Below are 18,602 nucleotides of genomic sequence, written 5' to 3'. Positions count from 1 at the left end.
ACCACCTTAGTTTGTATCAGTACACTCTACAATATACATTCACACAGCAAAACTGGATATTAACACACGTTTAGAATATATTTCTGTCATTACACAATGCATATTTGTATATCTGAAATATTCCATAATAAAAAATGTAAATCCTGTTTACAAAAACCTGCAGTGCCACTTTTTAAATAATATATGAATATGTGCAAATTAAGATAAATCTGGGATTACTTAACACAGTTTGCTTTAAGGGATCAGCAGAGAAATTCATTTTATAGTATCTACAACAGTGCTGTACAATCACATGCAATTTTAACTTTTCCAATAGCCACATTTCTAAGTAAAAAGAAGTAAAATTAATTTTAATAATATCTTATTTAATCAATACCTAAAATATTATCATTTCAACATGTAATCATTATGAAAGAACTACTGAAATGTGTTACATTCTTTTGTTCACACTATCTTTAAAACTCAGTAATTTATACTCAGAGCACATTCCAGTTTGGACCAGCCCTGTTTCCAGGGCTCCGTAGTCAAATGTGCCTCATGGCTACTCGTCAGACAGCACATGGCTCGAACACACCAACTAGCATTTGTCAGGTTCATGCTCTGCTTCAAATTGGAGCCAAAACAAAATTTGAAAGAACAGTAGAAAAAATGAATTTTAAAAAAACTTTTCCTTTCTGTTAATTCTGTGTATGTATGGCTTTAGGTAAATTTCTATAAATTCCCTAATAAGATACTTGAATATTTTGAATAAAGTGCTAAGTTTATTTTATTCACTTAAAATACAGAGGGTGACAGGGCAGACATTGAGAAAGAAGCAGAGAAAGAAGAGCACTCCCATTCAGGGGTGCACTTCCCACTGCCTCTCACAGCCAGGGCTGGGCTAAGGCTGAAGCCAGGAGCCAGGGCTGACTCCCATTACTTAAGCCATCACCACTACCTCCAAGGTCTACATCAGCAGGAAGCTGAAATCAGGAGCCCACGCCCAGAATTGAACCCAGGTGTTCCAGTGTGGGACAAAAGCATTTAAAGGACATGTTAACTGCTGGGCAAATGGCCCCCCACAAATAGAGCCTTCTTTCTCTGTGTCTTCCAAATTATAATTATGAAAGCCAAAAGAATTATGAAATTAAAATGTCAATTAACTACAGGCTAGAATTAAGGTTAAAAACCTGTTATTACAGGAGGTGGTAAAATCAACTTAGAGGAAATTTGAGGAAACATCACAGCTTTTTATATGCAGCAGCTAATCCTAAATTGTCGTGGTGAATGGCAAAGAGCCTGGCACACAGTAATACAGTTCCTTTCATTCTGTTGTATCCTTAAGTGATGTAGTCATCCCCAACAACCTTCCTATTTTTGCTTGCTCCATTACTTCAGGATTAATAAACAAACAAACAAAATTAGTGCTCTTACCATTCCAACCTGATCAATGGTATCTTGAACTCTATCCAAAAGGATAGAAATTATCTCAGGGTGAACAGCTGTGATGGCCCCTAAAAGCTCTCGACCAACCTTTGAAAAAGTCTCTCTCGTGGACAAGGTGACATAAGATACCTAAATGGAACCAGGGGAGATGGCAGTTTTAATAACAAGTATCAATCAAAACACATTTCTACAGTTGCTTCAAGTACAGCAGACAGAACATCAGATTGAGTCTCAGTTCACAGCATGTTCTGAAAGATAAATTAGACCTTCAGACAGCAAACTGTTTACATGAATGGGGCAAGAGAGGTAGGGAGGGGAATGGCAACTATTTATAACAATAAACAGTGAGGTATTCAGAAAGTATATCCCAAGGTTTGTAATTAGCAATCAAACAGTTCCTTTGGTGGCAAAACTTTTCTCAATTTGAGAAAATGATTAAAATGATAAAAATCAGAATGCATTTCATGGAAATGTCTATTTTCTCCTACACAATCAGGTCCCTGAACTATAAGAGCTTCTAAAATATCATTGCTGGCCGGTGCCGCAGCTCACTAGGCTAATCCTCCACCTTGCGGCGCCGGCACACCCGGTTCTAGTCCCAATCGGGGCACCGGATTCTGTCCCGGTTGCCCCTCTTTCAGGCCAGCCTCTGCTGTGGCCAGGGAGTGCAGTGGAGGATGGCCCAAGTGCTTGGGCCCTGCACCCCATGGGAGACCAGGAGAAGCACCTGGCTCCTGCCATCGGATCAGCGCGGTGCGCCGGCCACAGCGCGCTGGCCGCGGCGGCCATTGGAGGGTGAACCAACGGCAAAGGAAGACCTTTCTCTCTGTCTCTCTCTCTCTCACTGTCCACTCTGCCTGTCAAAAAAAAAAAAAAATCATTGCTTACCAACTTCTCTTTAACAGTATCTTTCAAATCACAGGATACACTCCATTAATGACAATGGCCAGTATTTTTTTTTTTTAATAAAATGAAGCAGAACAGAGAAATAAAAGAGAACAGAAAAATCTAAGAGTGTATCACAGAAATACTAAGTGTTGCTTCAATTACGTACACACACACACACAGGACCAGAATGCAGTACTGAATATGTAAATTTGACTGTGACTCCTGGTCAAACACTAAAAACATTATGCAAGAGCACAAATATTACTTCACCAGATCTTGAGAACATCACCTAATGTTCATGAAAATATACTTTCTCCCAATTTTGTCTAAAATTCCCGATTATCAAGGTCTTAACTTTACGCATGGTTACAAGGTACAGCTTAACAGAGATTGATCCTTCGGGATCCAGGTCTGTCATTCTCAAACTGGAAGTATTAGGGCAGAATAATTCTCTGAATTTTCTTCAAACATAATTTTACTTGAGTATACTTGAATATTTTGGAGGATATTTTTTATATAATACTCTGGAGGAGGTGCATTTTTATCTCCATGAAATGAAGATAAAACAGATGACTGTCAAAAGCACAAAATGTACATAGCTTTTAAAATACACAAAAAAAAAGCCAATGAAGTTGTGACAGCCACTTTGAGCTGGTCCTAGACACTCAAGGGCTCCTCCCTGCCTGCCACTTTATGTATGAGAAGAATGAAGCTCAGAGCAGTAAGCTATCTTCCTGATATGAGACAAGCAATAAATTACAGAGTTAGACACAAAGCCCAGGTCTCTAAGCCTAGGTTCAATATTCTTTCTACCATCTCCTTAAATTGGCTTCAAAGCCAGGTTTCCATATTACTAGCAGGCATCAAGGAATGGAATTTGGTGGGTGTTGGAAGGTTCTGAGGAAACAGCTTAAAACCTCTAACATCAGGTTTTGCCAGATCATCTATTCCCTTCAAAAATCCTGCATTAAAGGTCAAGAGATAGCAGTGGGAAATGGCATAGGTATGACTCATGTCTCCAACGCTCCTCACAGCCAAATGATATTCCTTTGATTCTCTGTCCCCTTCTCCGAGTACACATAGTAGCTCAATAAATCAGATTTCTCAAAGCAATCCCAAAAGAATCAATGGATAGATGACTCAAAAGAAATTTTTAGCTGATTTATGAAACTTCATATTCTGACCTCATATATCTCCAGAACAATAATTTTTATGAAGTCTTCATCCACGTTGGTTCTTCTGGCCTGAGCCATCTGAGCAAAAGTGGTCAGAAGGCAAATCTCCTCCGAACTATTCATGGAAGAAAGACACTTCTCAAAGTTCACAAAATGTTCTGGGTCTGTAAGTTCATATGAAGAAAATAAAAATGAAATATATACCTCAATTATTCTTCCAGAGATAAGGGATATAAAATTAAAAGATATTTAGAAATATCCAAAAACAAAAAAAGGTCTTTCTTTCTCCCCAAATGGATTTCTGTAAATATGAAGAAGGCTGGACCAGATGAAACATCAACAAATTGTAGGCAGAATGTGGCCTCCGAGGAGACACTGTTACCTCCAAACCTGTTTCCTCATCTGTCACACACTGTAGCTTAGGAAGATTGAGTGACCCACCACTGGGGAAGTATTTCATTAATTGCAACATCTTTAACTGCAATGTATCACTGCTGGCACTAGGCAGATCACCTGCAAAGGCAGTACTGCCCACCAGGAAGGCACCCTTGAGGCTACAAGGTGACTGCGGCCGAATGAATGAAGGCCCTATTCATGAAAACCGCTAAGACTCCTTGGCATAAGCATGGCATCCCAAACAAAACAGACTTGCCCACAAATGAAAAGCTGGGGCAAGAAATGAATTATAATGATGACTGAAATGCTGTTGAATGTCACAAACAGCATACAGTATGTTCTGTCCATTTCTCAGAGGGTGCTGTGTAGCCAATATTACATTTTATCACTAGGAGGCAGTATAGACAACCAACTTGGCAATACATGACCAAAAAAACCAGACATTGCAAAGGCAAACTTTTACAGAGGAAAGAGGAAAAAAAGCCCATTTTAGAAATATATAATTCCCTCATGAAATTTTTCACAGTAAGAAGGCAACAAGCCAACAATTCTTTTCACATCTTTACGCATCTGAGAAATCAAAGGTAATTCGTCAAATTATTAGTATTTTCAAAATAACCCCGTGGGGCATTTAAGAAACCAGTTTTCATTTCCCATCCCCAAACTAGGTTTATAATGGAAATTATGACATAGAATACACCCAGAATAATCAAAATTGGGATTCTCATTCTAACTTAAGAGTATTTTAAGGTACAATCAAGGGAGAGGATTTATACCTTAAAGAATTCAATAAAATTTTAAAAATAGGAAAGACGTAACTCTAATTAGCTTTTAAAACATTATCTTTAAAGACAAACAAGATAGGCACATTTCTACATTTATTTATCATAAAACGTTTTCGGGATTCCACTTTACTAGCAGTCAGAATGTTTATCATACTAGAAACAAACATAACAAGGAGAGAAAATAAGAAACCAACGGCAAAAGGAAGACCTTTCTCTCTGTCTCTCTCTCTCTCACTGTCCACTCTGCCTGTAAAAAAAAATAAAAAATAAAAAAATAAAAAAAACAACTTAAAAAAAAACTAGTGGGACAACTGTGCTTAAAACTTTAAAAATTTATAGGTGATTAACACATACTTAGTAATCTGATTGTAAACTAGAATCATTTCACATCCATGTGCAAAAAAGTGCTTCCTTAAAAGTTAGAATATTACGTTTACTGACATGCTGTTGGAGACTAATCAAATTTGGAAACATTCTCTTGTAGATTTCAAAATCACGACACCTGAATACACACAGTAAGACATTCTCTTATTCCTCCTAGAGTAATAGAAGATCGCAGTGAGAGGCGCACGGAGGGAGGAAAGCTGGCACGGCCCGTACCTTGGAGCTGCCGCTTGCACTCGGCCGGCTGCAGGGTGCAGCAGAGCTGCTGCAGGTTCCCACTCTCCTCCACCTGGTGCATGAGGTAGAAGAGCTTCCAGAGCATGTGGGCCGACAGCGTCCCAAAGGGCATTTCAGACATGAACAGCCAAATGCCGAGTCTACATATTTTAAGAACAGCAGGAATAATGTCATATATTAATCAGCTTCTCCACACAGAAAAAAAAAAATTCTTAACTCCTACTCCCACAGTCTCTACCACAGTCAGAAATACCTCAAAGATGGACAACAGTAACAGCAAATACTCGGGAAACACTTATCTGTGCCTTGTCCTAAATGCCTAGGACCAGAAGTGCTCTAGATTTTAGATTTTTTTCAGATTTTGGAATATCTGCAATGCATGTAATGAGATTTTATAGGGATGGGATCCAAGTCTAAACAGGAAATTCATGTTTCATATGCACCTTATACACACAGCCTGAGGGCAATTGTACATAACATTCTTAGCCTCTACGTTTTGACTACAACCTGTCACATAAAAGTGTGGAACTTTCAACTCATGGCATCATCATGTTGGCAATGAAAAAGTTTCAGATTTAGAGCACTAAAATGCTCCATGTATATCAACTCATTCAAACTTCTCTAAAATCAAGAAAAAATTATTGGTATTATCCCCAATTTACACATGAGGCTTCTAAGGCACAGAGGAAGTATTAAGAGGCAGAGCTGGCTCTGCCCTGAGAGGACCCCTAGCTGTGGAAGTGTGTTAGCAGGCATGAGGTACACATGTGCACAGGCTCACATGTGCAGCAGATTGGAGAGGACTCTTCACTGATCACTGGCTCCTGGGTCTGGAGCTCACAGCTGGGAATCCAAGAATTTGCGTCTTTAACAGTAACCCCTGGTGACTCAAACTCAAATGATCCTTAAATCACACTGTGACAAATACCTCATAGTACTGTAATATATGCACATATACTAGACTATCAGCAGTTTGAGAGCAAAAACGGGTCTTGTTCAGTAACCAGTTTGTAACCAGAGCCTTGTATTTCAATTATCTAGTACTTAAATCAGTATCTTCAGAAAAATGAGCATTCAATAACTGCTTGTTAAAATTATGTATGAATTTTATGGTAAGTTATAAAACCAAATTTAGGGGCCAGTGCTGTGGTATAGCAGGTAAAGCTACTCCCTGCAGTGCCAGCATCCTATATGGGTGCCAGTTCAAGTCTCAGGTGCTCCACTTCTGATGCAGCTCCCTGCTAATGCACCTGAGAAAGCAGCAGAAGATGGCTCAAGTGCTTGGGCCCCTGCACCCACATGGAAGACCCAGAAGAAGCTCCTGGCTCCTGGCTTCGGATCGTCCCAGCTCCAGCCATTATGGCCATTTGGGGAGTGAACCAACAGATGGAAGACCTCTCTCTCTCTCTCTCTCTCTCTCTCTCTCTGCCTTTCTGGAACTCTGCCTTTCAAACAAATAAATCTTTTAAAAAAATTTATTAAGAGAAAAAAAAGAAATGAATAGTATATGCCTAATCCACCTTTTAGAACCCAGGCAAAGAACTGGTAGCCCAAACGCATACTGACCTAGAGTTTGGAAAAGCAACAGCTAGATTCTTGAGCAAGAGGTGAAGAAACTTCTGTAAGGTAGGCCACACTTCTGTCTAATTAGCCTAGCACTTCCCACAAGACCTGATGCTGTTTTATAACAGAAACCAAAACAATAAATGGAAATTACAGAGACCCTCAATGTAATATCACCATATGGGATATATTTTGGGCTACAAAATTCCCCTCATGGCAAACCTCAGTGAGTCTGGCTTAGGTTTCTGTTATCTATCTTTCGGTCTGCATTGGTTTCATTTGGCTTTAGGTTGAGGGGTTCAGTTCAATTTAATTTAAATTTCATTACTTTAAATAACTGGTTCTCATACCATTTATTTCTAAAATAAGTTGTATTCAAGAACAACAGAACTCAACATTCTAAAATTTAATCTCTTTTTTTTTTTTGTGAATTGCATGAACATTGTTACAAGTTCCCACACACTGTGCTGGCTTCCCTGTACAACAGGCAGGTGCTACAGTGATGACTCACTGCTGGGGTCCTGAATACAACTTGGTGCTCCATGTAACAAAGCAATCTAAAGATAATTTTGTAGGCCCAGCTTTATTTATGCTAGATCCATGCCTTCTGAGTACCTAAAAGTGGTTACCACTTAGCAAAAGAAACCTGGACTTTCTCTGTTACTCTGTTCTTCATTTGAAGTCACACAAGAACAATACCTACATCTGAACAGTCATTGTGGTTTAAAAAGAACTTCTACATATTACCACAATACATCCTTGGAACCTACCCACGAGTCAGTGGAACAGTAGTATTCTTATCACCACCTACACTTTATAAATGAACAAAGTGAGACCAATAATAAAAAGTACCTCACACAGGGTAACAGAAAATGGCAGACCGAGACTCAAATTCACTGCATGACACACAACGAATCAGGGAGTGAGGCTCAGAATCACATGGCCAGAGGGAACCTTGCTCAGGAAAGGCCAAAGCAGAGAAGAGCTAGCAAGCAGTCTGTGAGTACGGTTGGGGTCAGTCCACATTTCCTACAGGGTGCACTCCTGCAGTGGAACCTCCCCCTAAACTTGACCTCAGGGAAGGCTTTGTGGTAGGCATAGCTGAGCCCTGCCCATGCCTCAAACACATCCTAGGCTATAGGCAGCAACACAGAGGGCACAACCACGAGCCAGCATTTACATAACCAAGCCAGGGGACCAAGATCTATGGCTCTCCTAGACCTTAAACTCTTACAGTAAGACAGAATCACTACCCCATCCTGAGTGCCTACTGTGCCCCACTGAAAGCACTGTGGCTGAGTGGGTGATGAAATTCGACCTTTTTTTCCTATCTTTAAGACTGCCCTAAAAGTTTAAGAGTGGCAAAACTGAGATATCAGAATAGAGTTATTTTAAGATAGAAAGAAACTGGAAAGAGATCACTCAGTCAACAGGAAGTACACTACAGAAGAGGAAACTAGAGCCCAAAAATTTGCCCATAAGAAATACATAACACATGTTAAGACACAGACATTGAATTAGTCAATACCTTTCTTACCAGGCACAGTTCATTCTCACCAGTTACCCTCCCATTTTTTACCTTTTGGCTTTCAGCACATGCAGGACAGCCCTCAAAAACAGCTCATCAAATTCAAGTTGTAGCTTCTCCAGGGAGTAGGGCTGCAGGGGCAGTCCTGAAGAACCATTGTAGCTCACATACTGAGCCCAGTGGTCACTCACATAGCCAAGGGTCATCCTGAGCACAAAGACACACAACAGGGCGTTTTTCACTAACTCATTCGATACCAGCACCTTCCCATTACATTGAAAGAATTCATTTATTCAATACATATTTATGTGTATCTCTCTCTTCCAGGAGGAACAGGAAGGAGGCCAGTGTGCTAAAGCAGAGTTAGAGAGACAGACTGGCTGGAAAAAAACTCAGAAGAGTTGCAGGAGCCCAGCTCGTGGAGGCTCCTGTAGACCATCATGGGGACTCTGGCTTGTACTCTGAGATGGAGGCACAGGACACTCTTGAGCACAGAGCGGCATGAGCTGATGGGAACACGGGCTGCTGTGAGACCACACCAGAGTATGGAAGGGGGCTAGGCAAGGTCAGAAGCAGGAAGAGACATCAGCAGCCCATGGTGGCAACCGGTGAGGAACAACTAGGAAAGAACTAGGTGGCAGCAGGGAGGGTGGTAGAAGGCTGGATCCTGGAAAAGGCACACTTCACCCCTGCCCATGCCAAAGGACGCAGATCTTCCACACTTTAACCTCCCTGCCATTCAGGGCAAACCAGTAATCACTTGCTTACCTCATAAACCTAATCTAATTAATTCATCAAAGCTAATTGTGTTGTGATAGAAGAGTAAAGGGGGGAGAAGTTCTGCTGTTTTATGGTGTTTTTTTCAGGGGAGGAGTTTGGAAAAATTAACAGTATATGTAAGGCTATAGAGAGTGAAATAGTATAGATGGAAAAATTGTGATGCAGAAGCAAAAAGGTATAAAATGAATTCAGAGGAAAGCAAAATGTAGTAAGGCACTTGATAATAAAAAACAACCCACTTTTCACTCAAATACCCAATAAAGCCTTCCCACTTCAAGTAAGTGGCCACTGATTGAGTCTTTGTAATTTTTTTAAAAGATATTTGCCAGAAATCAGGATAAGAATAAAGAAGTGAGAAAACAAGGAAACAATGATATAAACAGCCAATGCCAAGTTTCCATAGCTACGCGACTATTCCAAGGCAAGAGCTAGGAGATGGAGGAGGAGGGAGCAAAGAAAGAAGAGTCAGCTTTTTCCTTGATCCCTGCTCTCTGGCCCAGACTTCAATGCAGCAGCAGCTCAAAGGATCTTGACTCCAAAAACACTATCTAGCAAGCCAGTTAAATTTGAGATAATTAAAGAAGAAAATGTCTTCCTTTTATGAGAAGTAAAATCAGAAGCCTCAAATGCCCATCATTCCTAAGAAGCAATGTCTGTGCCAGGCCAGGGTGAAAGCACACAGAGGCGGAAGGGCACCAGCAGTATTACCTGATCAGATAGCCAATGCGCTTCACAAACTGCCGATAGCGTGCTCTGTTGAAGGTTTCTAACCCTACAGCCAGAAGTTCCACTAATGAGCTGGCAAAGGCAAAAATTTTCATCATTTCTTGAGGTCTTGTTGTTTCAGGCAAATAATCACCTGGAAATAAATCAAGTACAAGAGAAAAAATTCAGTCCACAGGTATAAATAATGAAAAAAAGATGGCAACAAATCAACAATCCCTTTACTCTGGCTCCTATAGCAACATGAAATGGAAAAATTGAAAACGTGAGACAAATCACAAAATTAAAAACAATTTCTTCCAGCTGGACAGCACATAAGCCAGTCAGCCTTCTCTTACTTAAGCACAAAGTGGAGAATTATACGCATGAGAGAAAGGAAGTCTAGAATAAGCACGCTCAGGAAAAACTGAATTAGGAGCCTACAGAAGAAGTAAGAAGACTTGATGTATCCATTGCCACATTTTATTTATGACCAAAGAAATAGTCTACCTTTTGCTTTAAATCCAAGAAGATGCTGAAAGAGCTCATGAAATGGAAACTGTGATAAAAGGATAACCAAGTCATCTTCATTAAGGAGAATCCAGCTCGTCTCAGGGTCTTCATCCTAAGGGAAAAAATGCAAAATCATGTCAGCTGATTTGATCAGATCACTAGTTACAGGAGCTAAATCATCACAGGTCTCAATGGTACATAGGAAGCATACATAGTATTTTCACGAGTTTCAATGGACTTTTTCTCCAGGACAGAAATTTATAGTCTCCATTTTACAGACTACCATCCACTGGTTCAATCTCCTCATGCACACAATGGTCAGGGCTGGGCCAGGACCAAAGCTGGGAGCCAGGAATGCAATCCAGGTCTCCCAGGTGTGTGGCAGGAACCCAATCACTTGAGCCATCACTACTGCCTCCCAGGGTCTGCCTTAGTAGAAAACTAGAGTCAGGAGCTACAGCAGGGAATTGAACCAGGCAATGTGCAATGTTGATCATGGGCATCTTAACCACCAGGCTAGAGGCCCTCTCACACGATCACAATTTTTTTTTAATATTTATTTATTTACTTGAAAGAAAAGGAGAGACAGAGTGAGAGAGGAAGATCTTCCATCCACTGGTTCACTTCCTAAATAGCTATACAAGACAATGTGTGATGATGCACCATCTACACCTGAGGAAGACTCAGAAGCACAGCCTGAGGAGGAAGAGGAAGAAGAAAAAGTTTCTGCACCAGAGGTGGGAGCTGCCGTTAAGATCATCTGGCAGTTAATGGAAAAGTTTAACTTAGATCTATCAACAGTTACACAAGCCTTCCTGAAAAACAGTGGTGAGTTGGAGGCTACTTCCTCCTTTTTAGAGTCTGGTCAGAGAGCTGATGGATACCCAATTTGGTCCTGACAGGATGACATAGATTGGCAGAAAGATGATGAGGATACCAGGAATGCATTGGTTAAAAAATTTGGTGCTCAGAATGTAGCTCAGAGGATTGAATTCCAAAAAAAATAATTGGCAATATAATGGGAAAGAAAAATGATGTGGCAGATGGGACTATTAAAAATTGTGACCATTGAAATTTAGAGAGCTCTTGCATTGACACTTACCTTCTGACCAATGCTGCCATTGCTCTGTGAATTACAGGTTGTAACAAGCAGAGTTGTGTAGAAGGATAAAAAGTCAAAGCAGTTGGTATGTGTATTTATAATTGTCCCTGGCAAGTATCAGTGTTTATGAAAGGAAAATCTAACTCAGTGAGGGATTGGTTTACATACTAGTAGTTCTTTGTGGAATTTGGACCCCTGCTGCATTGGTGACAGGCTAGTGACAAAGTCAGAGGAGGAAATTGGGAGGCATACATCTTTTAGGTAGCATGTATGAAGAACCTCCCCTTTCCTTTTGCAGAAGCTCCTCTAGGTTGTGATATATTCCAAATCAATAATCTAGAAATATGGGAAGATCTAATCACAAAGTCTTAAACATGAAATATCCCAAATCCTTGTATTCTCCCAATGAGCTCTGATTTTAGACTGCTTTGAAAATCCTATATTTGCTTTGCTGTCCTTTTCTTCAATCCTTTCTCAGTCAAGTCTCCAGGATGTTTCTTTACATACCACTCGGTTTTGTTTAACACATACACAGAACTCTCAAGAGTCTTGAAGAACAGTCTTACTCTGTTAATAGTAATGTGTTTTTATTTATTGAGAATAGTTTTGTGCTAAAGACTGTGCTAGACTTAAAAATTAGTGGATCACTTCCACTTTGTTGTGTTGCTTTTGTTATTGAAAATAAATATAACTTTGTATTTAAAAAAAAATAGAACTAAGGTCATCTGAGAAACCAAGCTGACTTGTGTCCTAAGACATGCTAAATTCAAAATGGAAGGATGTAAAAAGATCCGGAGAACCTGAAGAATCTATCCTCTTCTCCCATCACTAATGCAATTCATTCATAACCTCTTGAAGCCACTCATTTTTACCCTCTTGCATGTCCAAAATGGCTAGCAAAAAAGAACCTCAGAAACTCCCATTTCTGAACTCTGGTTGTACATTAGAATCATCAGGCTGGATGTGTGCCACGGGCCAGGGCAAGGTCTGGTGATTCCAGCAGATGCTGGTGTGTGCCGAGCTGAAACCCGCAGCATCTTGCTCCCCACCACCTATGTGCTACAGCTCTCCCAACCTCCTCACCTCCCCACATACCTAAATTCATTCAATATTTACTGGGATGAAATGGGGAAAACTGATCAGAGAAAAAGATTTCTAACTCAAGACTACTCTGAAAAAAACTACTGGTCAACAACAGCTTTAAAAGGACCGTGTGCACCAGGCACTGGGAAACTCTCCAGGAGGACTGCTCAGTCCCCAGCAAAGACGTTCGCATGTCACATCATCTCCCAGCCCCTCACTGCCTCCTCTGAGCCTCAGAGAGGGATTCCCACTTCTGAATGAGCACTGGGGAAACACACAGACCTGATGTCCAGAGTTTCTGCAACTGTCGTCATGAGAACTGTCCACTATGCACTTTCAACTTCTTTGAAAGAGAAGGATTTTGGTGCTGGTGTCATGGTGTGGCAGGTTAAGTCATTCCTGGCTTCGGCCTGGTTCAGCCTTGGCTACTGTGGCCATCTGGGGAATGAGCCAGCCAATGGAAGATCTATCCTTCTCTCACTCCCTCTCTGTATTACTAACTCTGACTTTTAAATAAATACATAACTTTAAAAAAAGAGAGAGAGAAGTATTTTAGTCAATCCAGTTACCAGCCATCCTGGACAATAACATCAAGTCAGGATTTGGCAGAGGAAAAAGCACTAGAGTAGTAATTAGCTGAAAGAAAAATCCCGTACAAATACACTAACCATGTGTACAGAAAGAAAAATTCAGATATTATCTCATGAAACTGGATTTTGATCACTAAATTCTCACCAAACTAGAAAACTATCTTGCTACCTTTCAAATAAGAAGACCTATGGGCATTCTAAGAGTTAAGACAAGGGCCAGTGCTGTGGTGCAGCAGGTTAACGCCCTGGCCTGAAGTGCTGGCATCCCATATAAGCACCAATTTGAGACCCGGCTGTTCCACTTCCGAACCAGCTCTCTGCTATGGCCTGGGAAAGCAGTAGAAGATGGCCCAAGTCCTTGGGCCCCTGCACCTGCGTGGGAGACCCGGAAGAAGCTCCTAGTTCCAGGCTCAAGATTGGCATAGCGCCGGCTGTTGTGGTCAATTGGGGAGTGAACCACTGGATGGAGGATTTCTCTCTCTCTGCCTCTCCTCTCTATGTGTAACTCTTTCAAATGAATAAATAAATCTTTAAAAAAAAAAAAAGAGTTAAGGCAGAATCTTGGTGAACCCCAGTTCTTTATTATTCAGACTCATATTATCTGTAGATGACACCTCAACCCCAGAAGCTTGTTACTACAGAAAAGAAAATTCTGGCTTGGGCATTGGCACAGCTCGGCACACACAGCAGTTAAAATACCACTTGGAATGCCTGCAACCCCATCAGAGTGCCTGGTGTGTGTCCCAGCTCCTCTGCTTCTGATCCAGTTTCCTGCTAGTGCACACCCTAGGAGGCAGCAGGGATGACTCAAATACTTGGGTCCCTGCCACCCATGAGGGAGAACTGATCAAATTTGAGGTGCTGGCTTCAGCCTGGTCCATCCCTGGCTGTTGTGTCTATATGGAGAGTGAACCAGTGGATAGAAGGTCTTCTCCCATCTTTCTAGCTCTCTGTTTGCCTTTCAAATAAAAAGAAGTAAAAATTAAAATAAAAAAAGAAAATCCTAATATAAATTTTACATAATACTGCTGCATTTAATTTCCAAGTTTCAAATTCTCCCAGAACAGAAGGATATTCTAAGGAAGGGCAATGCCACAGCACAGTGGTCTAAGGCTCAGCATTTAATGATGATGTGATTTGGAACAAATTAGTGTGCCCACACACCTTAGTTCCCCCACCTTTGAAATGGGGATTTTGGGGAGAATGAAATGAGATAATCTGAAAAATGCATGGAATAGCTGGCACATCAGAACAGTTCAAAAATTAAAGTAGAGAACAAAGAGGCAGAGGTAGAACAGAGGTTACCAGAGCCTAGGCAGGGGAGGGGAAGAGACTGGGGGGAGGGGGTGGGGGACAGCCACCACCACGAGGGGAGTGGTTCCAATGCTCTACAGCAGAGCAGGGTAACCCCATCTACACCAATTAATCACACATTCCAAAATAACTAGAAGAGAAGCATTTGACATCCCCAATGCCTAGAAAAGGCAACACTGGAGGAGACACAGGTGCTCATTACCCAGTGTACAGGTACTGAAGCAGGATGCTGTACCCCACTGTACAAATGCCATGTCAATGAAAAACAAATGAAAAGTGACTCATCACAGAAACGCAGACATGACGGTTACCTCTTCTCCTCCCTCATCTACCAGAGTCCAGGTCCCAGATGCGGGCCCCGAGGATGGCTTCTGCTCACTGGGCTTCATGTGGCACATAAACTCGGCTCGATTCCTGAAAGACAGGTAATCACATCAACAGAAAGCCCCCAGGGGCGCAGCCTGGTCCTTTACTCACCCTCAGCCTTCACAGGCTTCAAGTCAGCAAACGAGAAATAAGAACTGGCTAGAAAGCAAAAAATGACAACCTCTTTCCCGTGGGGAGACCACAAGCACTCTGAATCAGTGACCCGAGTGCCTGCAGGAGTGCTCAGACTAACACAGCTACTGGCCCTCAGTGCACATGGACTGCTACAGTGCCGGGACTCAAACCAAGATGACACAGGGTTTCCAGGGAGACAACTTTAAGAAGCAGGCCTCACTGAATAAAGGGTGATCCAGAGGTAACACAGAGGCTTGTGTAGGGCCAGGAAGTTCAGAGAAAGGCAGAAACCCTGCCACAGGGAGGAGCAGCCCTGTATCCGGGCAGCAAGGAAGAGGAAGCTGGAGAACTGTCAGCTAGGCTTTCCCAAGGCGTGGGCTGGGTCTGATCAGCACGCGTAACCCAGCAAGTTTCTTCTCTTAGGCTACAAACCAGCTCTCAGTCCCTTGTCCCTTCCTCTCTGCCCTGACCCTAAAGATCCATCCACTCCTACTGTAACCAGACACTTTCTTCCACTTCTAACTCGGAAGTGCCAGTGCTGTTCTTTTGCCTGCATGAGCTCATCCTGGACCCCAGACGTCTCTGGTACGTGCCACTTGTATGTGTCCACTCACATGTGTCAGTGACCTTCTTATAAAATAGCTCTCTTTTCTCAGCTCTCTGTTAAAGCCGCCAATACCTGTCAGTCACTTGGACTCAGTACAGAATGATGTCTGACCCATTCCTTTCCCAACCTCTTTATTTAATCAGCTACTATATCCTTTCCTGGGCAGATGACCTTCAGACCCCTGTTCGTTCCTACTACCAATGCCCCATTTCAAGCCTTTGGGATAACAGGCGTCTCAGCACCCGAAAGCCAGCAGCAGTAACTGCTCACAAAGACTCTGCCTTCTCCCCACTTAAGATGTGGCCTCTTGATGTTGAGTTAGGTTCCAGAGCCAGGACAGCCAGATGTCCTTGCAATTAAGCATGGCTTCAGTCCATTCTAATTTTGCTTAAATACAACTTTGACCCCTGCTCAAAAACCCTCAATTCCTACAAAGGCAAGATCATATCAATCCTAGATTCCTCTAACTTATTTCAAGGTTGTCCATAACCCAACCAAGCCCCGTTATACATCCTAATACCATCACCTGCACATGTCTTCACTCCAGCCACGAGGGGCCCTGTGTCCATCCTGTACAGTCCATCCTGACTGTACTGGGGCCTCGCTCACATTGTTCTCCTCACTTGCATGCGTCCCTTGTCCTTCTCTCCAGATGAAATCCAATCCATTCTTGAAACTCAGCTCATCCACCAAGAAACCTTTTCTGGCCACTCCACTGAGCTCTATTTTCTTCTCTATTGCGTCCACCATGGCTTCTCAGTTTAGCACTTAAGACTCCTTGTGTTTTTCTCCTCTGGCACTAAATCGCTTCTTCTAAGAAAGAGATCATCTGTTTCGTTTGAGGCACCTTTTGCAATAGCACGTATGACTAAAGAGGCGAATCCCAAACAGGGTTGTTTATATGTAAATGATTAATTAAAACAGTCATTTTGGGACAAGGGATATCAAACCCAAACAAAATCTGCAACGGTAAATTCTGGAATGCTAACACTTCCCTTAGTGGTTTTCTTCTTGGGATCTAGAGAGTTTAAGCAGCCAACCCTTCGCGAAGCTCTTCCACACTTACTTGACAGGAGACATCAGCAAGGCAAGGGACTGCATGAAATGAAAGACTCCTGATGGGTTATTCAACACTTTGATCTGAAATCAGAAAAGGAAACCAGTCACCTAAGTGTCTGCAATCAGCCACAAGGGGGAGACATAGCTCATGGGTTATCTGGCGGCAATGACTCAGCTGTAAATATACAAATAACAAGCTGGGATGGAGAGTGACACTAGGACTTTAGCCCAAGGAGAAACAAATCTGCCTTCTAACTCAAAAGATTCCAAATACAAAAGTAAAGCAAAGTGCAGAAGTTGAACCTGGCAAAGTTTTGATTCCTGTGCATCTGACTGGTTATTATGGGTTACAAAATGACTCAGAGGCAGGCAGCAGAGAAGAGAAATGGTAATAAAATAGTCAACTCCTAAGTACACAGGAGACCCACATTCTCTGCTGGTATTAAAGAACCTGGAGGTGCTGGTGGCTTCTTTTCCCAGTACCAGCTGTGCTGTGGGATGAACTAATTTAGGAAGCTGTGTGGAGCAGTACAGAAAAAAGTCCTGGCTAGGTTTTCTGTACAGCAACTTCACAGAACTAAACACTCCGGACCCCACCAAGCCAGACCACCACTGAACATCTGCCTGTCAGTTTTAGCAATTGTAGGTGGGAAGAAGCTTCAGATCTACAAATCAGGCAGTGGTCTATTTTAAGAATTTTATTTCAACTATCAACACTGTAAAGTAGTCCCCCCTTTTTGTCTTTAGCAGTTTCTTCAGGACAAATGTCTACTGGAACCTCTGCCCACCCCCTCGGAATGCGAAGGCCACACCGCACCTGGATGAAAGGAACAGCCCAAGTACTAACACCAGCTGGGCACCGCAGAATATGGTTGAGAAGGAAGAGGTGATCTCCGGGACAGCCGACTCTTTGTAACACTGACACCTGAACAATAAAGGACATGTGGCTTCACTATTTAGAAATAGGAGCTACATGCAGATCTGGTAAAATGAGCTATCCAACGTTTATACACACGCACTCTTTCCAAGGGTTAACCAGACACAACAACAGACCAAGTGAGTTTCTATCACAGAGGTCTAGGAATCTATGAATACTGTGATTAAAACATCACAGGTAGTGTCTCTCCAAATCTGGCAAATCACTAATGTTTCTGGCCACATGTGAAAAGATTTAAGTCAAGTAGTCTAATCTACTCATTTTGTTAGTGTCTCAAAATCTGAATAAGTATGCTTGAACATCTTAAATTTAAGAACTCTAGCATGAACCTAAAAAAAGCACCGAAGGACAGGCGTTTGGCGCTGCAGTTAAGACCTCGCTTAGGACACCCACATCCCAGATGGGAGGACCTTCATTCAAGTCCACGTGCCCCTCACTCCTAATTCCAATCTCCCTCTAACACAGACCCCTGGGAGGTAGCAGTGATGGCTCAAGTGGCTGTGTCTCTGCCCCCATGTGGGAAACATGGACTGAGTTTTCCAGCTCCTAGGCATTCAGGCAATGAACCAGGAGATGGGAGCTGTTTGTGTCTCTCTCTGTCCACTTCTCAAAAAGTAAGTTTTAAAAAGTTCTCAAGGCTCCCTCATTGAGAAATACAACCAATAAACAAATACCCAACCCCTCTACCCCCATAATACACCTAACATCTTTCCTGAGTCTTTTAAGTCCTGATAGTTTTCTCCTTTCTCTTAAAAACAATTTTTAAAAAAATGGAGATTTAACATGATGTCTGGTCTCAACTGAACAAGTAAGGTATCTCAGTTTCTCCTGGATAAACCGGCTTATAGTCTCTCTCACACTCACACACATGCACACTTCTTATTTTCAACTTCTTGATTCAACTCTATGCTTAGTACCCAAAATTCATATTACTGTATCACATATTGGTTTCTCACACAATCTTAAGTTCTTCGTTTATGGCTCCACTTAACAAAAATAAATAAAATTTAAGGATGACAGTGCAGCATTAAAC

General features: G+C 41.9%; 1 protein-coding gene across 5 annotated transcripts in view; it reads right to left on the bottom strand.

The window, feature by feature from the left end:
- Positions 1-18,602, bottom strand: part of EPG5 (ectopic P-granules 5 autophagy tethering factor) — a 110,979-nt gene that overhangs the window by 73,384 nt on the left and 18,993 nt on the right. For all 5 annotated transcript variants that reach the window (XR_016214043.1, XR_016214042.1, XM_070050250.2 and 2 more), the window contains exons 5-13: positions 17,450-17,557; positions 16,640-16,713; positions 14,777-14,879; positions 10,374-10,488; positions 9,870-10,020; positions 8,433-8,588; positions 5,270-5,430; positions 3,498-3,652; positions 1,414-1,554 (exon numbers count right to left, since the gene is read on the bottom strand). Coding sequence is in view for 2 of the 5 variants with exons in the window: in XM_070050250.2 (XP_069906351.2) it covers positions 1,414-1,554; positions 3,498-3,652; positions 5,270-5,430; positions 8,433-8,588; positions 9,870-10,020; positions 10,374-10,488; positions 14,777-14,879; positions 16,640-16,713; positions 17,450-17,557 (1,164 nt within the window). In the remaining 3 variants the exon portion in view is untranslated. The remainder of the gene's footprint in view (positions 1-1,413; positions 1,555-3,497; positions 3,653-5,269; positions 5,431-8,432; positions 8,589-9,869; positions 10,021-10,373; positions 10,489-14,776; positions 14,880-16,639; positions 16,714-17,449; positions 17,558-18,602) is intronic.

The sequence above is a fragment of the Oryctolagus cuniculus genome, chromosome 10 (assembly GCF_051225735.1).
Source record: "Oryctolagus cuniculus isolate XC-2025 breed Fujian yellow rabbit chromosome 10, ASM5122573v1, whole genome shotgun sequence".
NCBI lineage: Eukaryota > Metazoa > Chordata > Mammalia > Lagomorpha > Leporidae > Oryctolagus > Oryctolagus cuniculus.
Note: the sequence above shows the minus strand (reverse complement) of the source record. Positions and strands in the feature narration are given on the sequence as shown.